The sequence below is a fragment of the Tinamus guttatus genome, unplaced genomic scaffold (assembly GCF_059628265.1).
Source record: "Tinamus guttatus ecotype Peru unplaced genomic scaffold, ASM5962826v1 Tinamus_guttatus_pri_ptg001087l, whole genome shotgun sequence".
Taxonomy (NCBI): domain Eukaryota; kingdom Metazoa; phylum Chordata; class Aves; order Tinamiformes; family Tinamidae; genus Tinamus; species Tinamus guttatus.
Genome location: NW_028289621.1, coordinates 1,577,262 through 1,584,519, shown reverse-complemented (window position 1 = coordinate 1,584,519; position 7,258 = coordinate 1,577,262). Strand labels below are relative to the sequence as shown.

The 7,258-nt window shown below is 63.3% G+C and overlaps 1 protein-coding gene across 3 annotated transcripts in view; it reads right to left on the bottom strand.

Annotated features, from left to right (window-relative positions):
* Positions 1-236: 236 nt before the first annotated feature.
* Positions 237-7,258, bottom strand: part of DLG3 (discs large MAGUK scaffold protein 3) — a 41,704-nt gene continuing 34,682 nt past the window's right edge. The window contains exons 14-21 of one of the 3 annotated variants that reach the window (XM_088538495.1): positions 5,753-5,798; positions 4,972-5,013; positions 4,709-4,759; positions 3,747-3,848; positions 3,079-3,251; positions 2,530-2,639; positions 1,536-1,627; positions 237-590 (exon numbers count right to left, since the gene is read on the bottom strand). In XM_088538495.1, the coding sequence (XP_088394621.1) occupies positions 484-590; positions 1,536-1,627; positions 2,530-2,639; positions 3,079-3,251; positions 3,747-3,848; positions 4,709-4,759; positions 4,972-5,013; positions 5,753-5,798 (723 nt within the window). In that variant the 3' untranslated portion in view covers positions 237-483. The remainder of the gene's footprint in view (positions 591-1,535; positions 1,628-2,529; positions 2,640-3,078; positions 3,252-3,746; positions 3,849-4,708; positions 4,760-4,971; positions 5,014-5,752; positions 5,799-7,258) is intronic. The other 2 variants (XM_088538497.1, XM_088538496.1) reach the window with 2 other exon arrangements.

The window sequence follows — 7,258 nt, the reverse complement described above, 5'->3', positions numbered from 1 at the left end:
TATATATAAATTACATATACAGATAAATAAAATGCTTTCTGCTGCCTTTCTGTCGCGCTGTTCAGAGCTGCTAGACAGTCACGCTTGGAAAATTGCCCCTGGAGCTCTGGGACTAGCTCGTGTTCTCAGAGTCCACTGCGTCACTTGTGTCTTACATTAGTCCTTAGCCGCCTCCTCCCATCTTGATTCTTGGTTTAGTTAATAATAATAATAATAATAATAATAAAAAACGACTCTTGAATGGGTTCTCATCTGTCTCTAATGGAGCAATGGGAAGGTCCATGCAGGAATGGTGGGAACAGTCACGTGATGAATGAGATCAGTTCATCCCAACAAAAGAAACAGGACTAGAAAACTCAATTTTGCGACGATCTAAAAAAGGGGGCAGGAATAGTTTTCACATCCCCCCCTTGGGGCAGAGGGCTTGGGTGGGGTGGGACTTCGGAGATCTTCTGCTCATGGGGAAGCAGATGCGGGACATCTTCAGAGTTTCTCGAGGGACGGGACCCAGATGTAGTGCCCGGACTGGTCCTCGATGATCTGTTTGATTTTGCTGTAGATTTCTTCGAGAGAGTCTCCTTGTACGATGGCTGCAAGAGGAGAGAACAAGCGACACGCTGAGCCGGGAGCTCCGTCACCGCGGCTCCAACCGGCACGCGGTGACACAGGGATTCAACCAGCGTGTCCAAGAGGATTAGCGGGAGCTCAGGCTGATCCCACCCTGGCAGAGCCACTCGCGGGGACGAGGTGCCGGCCGGGCTGCTAAGCAGCTTTGTGTCACACCAGCGCGGCTCTGCAGGGCACCAACGCTGTCCCCATCCCAGCAACAGCCTCGCTGCTTTTCCGGGATGCAGCGGTTTGGGCCGGGATAATTGCTCCTTGCTTTAGAGGAAACAGTTACCACGCACTGGATGGAAGAGGAGCAGCTCTGCCCCTCTGCCCGCTCGTGATTTTCCAGCATTAATCATGTTGCAAACACGAATTCCTCAGTACACAAGGATGCCTGTGCCATGAGCTGCTCGTTTCTGCAGGCACAAATTGCCAGGCAGCCCCAGACTGACTCTTCAGCAAAGGCTGCTTAGGAAGTCAGCCAAATTTCCAGTCTTTTTTTGGGAGATGTTTTGTAATAACCCGGGACAAGTCTTCATCATTTAGGTCACTTCTTATCTTTCTGCTTTCAAGTGAGCTTTTTTTGAATATGCTCCCATTCCCCAGGACAAAGGGACTTATTTCCTGGAGCTGTGGAGCACCATGGATATATGCTCTGCTTCTGCCTTTTTTTTTCTTTTTAATAAAAGATGGTGATAGGCTTTCACCAACTCAGAAAACGCTGCCTGACAACTCGCCTCCTTCTCTAGGGCAGGTTTACTCTTATCCACTGATCCCCTTTGCAGGGCCACGTTGGCAGAGGGCCCTTTCTTTTCGCTTTGGTGAAGCTGGACATTTTCCCATGACCCAGCAGCAGGGCAGGGCTGCTAAAGAGGTCACAGCTGCTGCCTTTGAAACAAAGGGAAAAAGCCACCAGGCTGCCCCACCTGTAAAATACTCTCCGAACTCTTGCTCGAGTTTCATGGCTTTGTCGAAGACCTTGTTCGCCTGTTCGTACGTCTGCCTCCGGTTCATCTCCCTGCCATGCACAAAAAGTAGAAATTCAGCTCTTTTTCTTAGCCAGGAACAAAAGCAAAAGCAAAAATAGCCCTGACAGACCAAGGGTGCCTGCAATTCCCAACCCCACGGGCTCTTTTGCTGCCCTGGTAGCTCAGCTGAAGTTCCTTTTATTGCCACTTTCTTTTCATTTCACCTTAACACAGACATGGACCAAAACCCTCTGCCTTTGCACGACCACTGTGGAAATCTGTCTGCTTTTCCAGAGTGTGTTACCACCCTCCTTGCCTAGATTCCCTTGGGTTTTTACAATACCAAAAATAAGCAATTCTGCAGGGGTTAAGAAGTGGTTTTCCCTGTCTCTTTGGTGCCAGCAGAATCCGGCATCTTCAGAGCCTCCCTCTATCCCCAGACATTCCCTATGGATAACAGTCTCCGTTGCTGCTCTGGGGAGCTGCAAGCTCTGCTCTCCCAGCCCCTCTGCTCTGTGTTCCTGGGGCTGGGAATAGCAGGACAAGCAGACGGTCTCCCCTGGGCACACAGGAGCCCTGTCCCCTCTGCGGTCCCCAGGGCTGTCCCCACTGTGGCCCTACACCGTGGACCTTGGGCAGCTCTCCTGGCTGCATCCAGGGAGCAGGGGAGCCAGCTGCATCTGTAAACACGCCAACATCTCCTGCCCTCTCCAGGGCAAATGAAGGGCTTGAAGCCCAAGCTGGACATGGGGACAGGACGCACGGTGGCATCAGGCCTGCTGTGGATACAGAAGGTGACCAGGGGCAGTAACAGAGCTGCTCCTAACAAGGACACGTTCAGCAGCGTCTCTGCTGCTTGCTAAGGAGCTTCCTAAGAGCCAGCAGAAACAGGAGCCCCCAGACGTCCAGAGCTAACTGCCCCGGAGCGGCTGAGAACACACGTTGCACTTACATGAGAGCTTCGATAGATTTTGGTTTGATGAAAATGGCAATGGGATAAAGTTGTGCTTGTTGCAACCTCTTGATAGCATTGCCAGATACATCCAGGATGCAGTGCTTGCCCTGCAAAGGAGAGGAGCGGGATCAGCGCTACCCGCCCAGGCTGCTCCGTGCGAAGCGCAGATTCCTCCTACGGACTCGTCAGCAAGAGGGGAGGTGAAACGGGCCCTGGGCACGAGCTGCCTCCCGACGGCCTCGCGTCCCGGCCGCGTAGGGCAGGGAGCCGCAGCGCACGGAGCGGCTCCTTGTCCCAAACATCCTTTACGGGCACATCTGCACGGACAGCACCGCTGCCACTCCAACCACCACCGGGCACCTTTGCCCCGTGACCGCCCAAACGCGAGGCCGGTGCCAGGGGTTTGGGCAGAGGGGGCAGGAGAGGCAGGCGGAGCGACACGGCGGCGGGAAGCGGCCGCGCGGCTCGGCGGGACCCGCTCAACGCGGTCCCAGCCCTTCGCTAACCGCGCAGGCAAACGCAGCGCCAGCGCGGCCGGGCACTCACCCTCTCCGCAACCGCCCGCACCGACTGGATGCTGGTCCCGTAAAGGTTGTCGTTGAACTGCCCGGCCTCTATGAACTTATTGTCCTGGATATCCTTCTCCATCTGCTCCCGGGACACGACGAAGTGGTAGTCCTGCCCGTCCACCTCGTTGTCGCGCCGCGGCCGGGTGGTGTCTGCGGGAGAGAGGCAGCGTCACAGCGCGGAGCCATGGGCCTGCCATGCCCGGCTGTCCCCGCCGCTCGCTGTCCCCATTGCTCGCCGTCCCCACCACTTGCTGTCCCCGCCGCTCGCTGTCCCCATCACTTGCTGTCCCCACCGCTCGCTGTCCCTCCTGCTTGCTGTCCCCGCCACTCGCTGTCCCCCCTGCTCGCTGTCCCCACCGCTCGTTGTCCCCACTGCTCACTGTCCCCGCCGCTTGCTGTCCCCATTGCTGTCCCCACCACTTGCCGTCCCCGTCGCTCACCGTCCCCATCACTTGCTGTCCCCCGTCGCTCGTTGTCCCCGCCGCTTGCTGTCCCTGCCACTTGCTGTCCCCGCCACTTGCTGTCCCTCAGCTCGCTGTCCCCATTGCTCGCTCCCACCGCTCGCTGTCCCCCTGCTCTCTGTCCCCGCTGCTCGCTGTCCCCATTACTCGTCCCCCCGCTCGCTGTCCCCGCCGGCGGCCTTACGCGGCACGCAGGAGCCGAACTTGTGCGGGAACTCGGAGATGAGGTCGTCGTTGACGCGGTCCTTCGTCGGCCCCAGGATGATCACCGGCCTCGCGTAGTGAACTGCGAAGCAGGACCCAGCCTGAGCCCGGCCCGGTGCCCAGGGGACGCTCAGCCCATCCCGCAGCTCCCGCTGGGGCACCCAGGGGTGCAGCCGCCCCGCGGGCGCGAGGGGCTGCCCTGCTCCCTGGTCAGGCTGGTCACCAGGCTCGGAGGCCACCGAGCCCAGCTCTGTGCCCAGGACGTGGCCCCGCGGGATGTGGCAGCCCAGGGCTGCCCAGCACCAGCGCCAGCTCCTCCTGGTGCCTTCCAGGACAGGGTAACGGGCCGGCACGGAGCTGCTTGGGCTTCGGCCCAGGAGGCTGCTTAGCCTGGGAAAGGGGCGATGGGGAGCAGGGGTTTAACAAGGGTCGGACAAAAATCAGCGCTAGGAGAGAGCGAAGAAGCACCAGCTTCTCACTTGGAGCCAGACGCTGCAGGATCACACGGGAGCTCTGAAAACGCCTTCCCCATTTAAGCAGCAGGACCCTCTGCCACGGGCTGGGCAAAGCCTCGGCCACGGGCACGGCTGCCGGGTCCGGCGGAGCCGGGAGGACGGCAGGGAGCGGGGCAGGGAGCGCGGAGCGGGACAGGGAGCGTGGAGCGGAGCAGGGAGCACGGAGCAGGGAGCGCGGAGCAGGGAGCGGGGCAGGGAGCACGGAGCGGGACAGGGAGCGCGGAGCGGGACAGGGAGTGTGGAGTGGCACCCGCCGGAGTGGAGCAGGGAGCGCGGAGCAGGGAGCGGGACAGGGAGCGCGGAGCGGGGCAGGGAGCGCGGAGCGGGACAGGGAGCGTGGAGCGGAGCAGGGAGCACGGAGCAGGGAGCGCGGAGCGGTGCCCGCGGGCAGCGCCGGGCGAGGGGGCAGCTCGGTGCCAGCACTTACTTTCCTGCCGCGTCACCGGCTCGTACGACAGAATCGCGTCCTCTTGTCCTTCTGAAACAGAGCCGGGGAGCGGCGGGTGAGCGCGCTGCAGCCTGCGGCCCGCGCCGGCCTCGCACAGAGCCCGTGGGCGCCGCGCCACGAGCCGGACCCCGCTGCAACCCCCAGCCCTGCTCCATCACAGGTGGCCTGAGGAAGCGCCAGCCTCGAACCCCAACGGCACCGGGAGGACACGGAGGTGCGGGGGACGCGCGGGCGGCACTTACTGGAGCTGCTCTCGCTGTCGCTGGTGTTGGACGTGACGCCCTCTGCAAGGCAAGCGGAGAGAGGCCGTTCAGAGCTGGCCCTGGCCACGGGCCAGGGAAGCAGCGCCCGCGCTGGGGACCGCGGAGCAGGGCGAGGAGGGTGCGACGGGGCCAGCGCCGCGGGAAGCACCGGGGCTCTGCACCGGGAAGCTCCTGCTGGGCCGTTCTGCATCCACGAGACGCTGCACGTGCCACGAGGGGTCTCAAGGCCAGTGTCCGTGGGACAGAGCCGCCAGGGCCTTGGGGTCCCGAAGCGGAGGGAAGGGTGCCGGGGAGGGAGCAGGCACAGCAGGCACACGGGGACAGGGGACAACGCAAGGCCACGGCCGCTGCGTCTGCTCGGGGTGGCACCTCCAGGCACAAGGATGGGACAGAGCCGGGGATTTTGCTCGTTCAGGCCGATGCCAGCGCTGGGCACTGCCTGGCCCCAGCCCTGGAGCACATGGAAGCGCTTCCAGCTGCCTCTGGAGCACCGGGGAGGCCTCCGGGGACCCGGCTCTTGCTCGTGGCCACCCCGGCGGTGCCAACGCTCCAACAGCTCCAGCCTCCGAGCGGGAGGAGGCCCCGCTCGCGCCGGCTCCCGCGGGCAGTCGCGTGCGCTCAGGGCACGGCAGAGCCACCGTGTCCCATCCCGCACACGTCCCGGAGCCGCCACCGGAGCGGGCCGGGGTCCTGGGCCCCAGCACCCGGCCGGGGGCAGCAGCCATGCCCAGGGAGCGATGCGCGCCGAGATGCGACTTACTCAGGTTCTTTGCTCCATAATAATCGTCACTTAACCCAGGGAAGTCCTGATTTCACAGACAGCGAGAAGGAGGAGGAGAGGGGGAGAAAAGAGAGCGCGGGAGAGGGGGAGGCAGAGAGAGAGGGGAGGAAGAAGACAGAGCCAGGTGAGCATTAGTGACCAGAGTGCACAACGGCCCCGAGCTGCAACTGCAAGTGAGGTTAGGAAACGTTTTCCAAGAGGACGGAGCCATCCGACAGCCGCATCCCACCCTGCACTGACGAACCGAGCTGAGCACCCCCTGCGCCCCCGGAGCATCCGGAGGGACCCGGGGCGCCTGCACGAAGCGCGTCGAGCGTGGCCGGGTCGTGGCTGCAGCAGCTCTGCTCTCTCCTGCGCTCGCCCCAACGCTGATCCCTGCGCGGGGCAGGGAGGTTCCTCTTCCCCCCGGGGGCTGCTCGGGCTGCCCCCGCGCTCGCCCGGGCCGTGAGGACGCGGGAGGGAGCAGGCGGCAGTGCGGGGAGCGGCGGCCGCGCACGGAGCTGCCTGCAGCGCTCCGCGACGGCGCCGTGTCCGTGCCGGGCGGTTCCCGGCTTTGCCCTCCTGCCTCTCCGCGTTACCGCGGGGCCTCGGCTCTGCCCCGGGCACCGGCTGGAGCAGCGGGTGCAAAGGGGTGTCGGGAAGAGGAGGCTGGAGGGGAGCAGCTGTGCCCGGCGCGCACGGGGGAATCAGCCCCGCGCAGACGCGCGTCGCCCCCACGGCGAACGCGGCCCTGGCCTGGCTCCTCCTCAGCTGCTTCCTAGCTCCTGGCTTTCCCCGAGGGAAGAGGCTGCTCCAGCCTCCGGCTGATTCAAGGATGTGGAGCGACAAGCTGCATCGCCCAGGGAAGGAGAGGGCAATTCTTAAGCCTGGAGCTGTCCCTGCGTGCCCTCCTTCTCTCCCACCCTCCTTTAACACGTGGGAAGAGCCTGCGTAAGCCCTGGCAGGAGGGATGGGAGAAGGGAACATCCCGCATGGAGCGGGATGAACCTGCGCTGGGAGCCCGAGGGAGCCGCTGGCCGGGAGCGCTGGGCGCTCCCGAGGGTCCGGAGCCGGCAAGCAGAGCCAGGTCTCCATCCCTGCGCACGGGCAGAGCCCATGCACGGCAGGGCAGGGTTCCCTCGTGCCCGCGACGTGTCACCCATGGGAATGGCCAAGCTGGCCAGGGAGATGCAGCTCGGAGACTCTTCCTTCCATGGGAGGCAGCGGGCGCAGCCGGGAGCCCCCAGCCCCTCCGGCCCTTGCAACCACGGGAGCATCTTGGAGCAACTCGGCCTGCCCCTTGCTCGGAGCGGGGAACGGAGGGAGCAGAGCCCGCAGCGCAGCAGGGAGAGCAGCGGGAGGCAGAGCGGAGGTTGAGGCGAGTGCAAACTTGTGAAAGGATGAAAACACCAAACATGAGAGACAGAGAGAGCGGGAGAACCCGCGCACGCAGAGGAGGGCAACGCTGTGGCCGGAGGCAGCCGGACCATGGTGGCCATCAGGGCC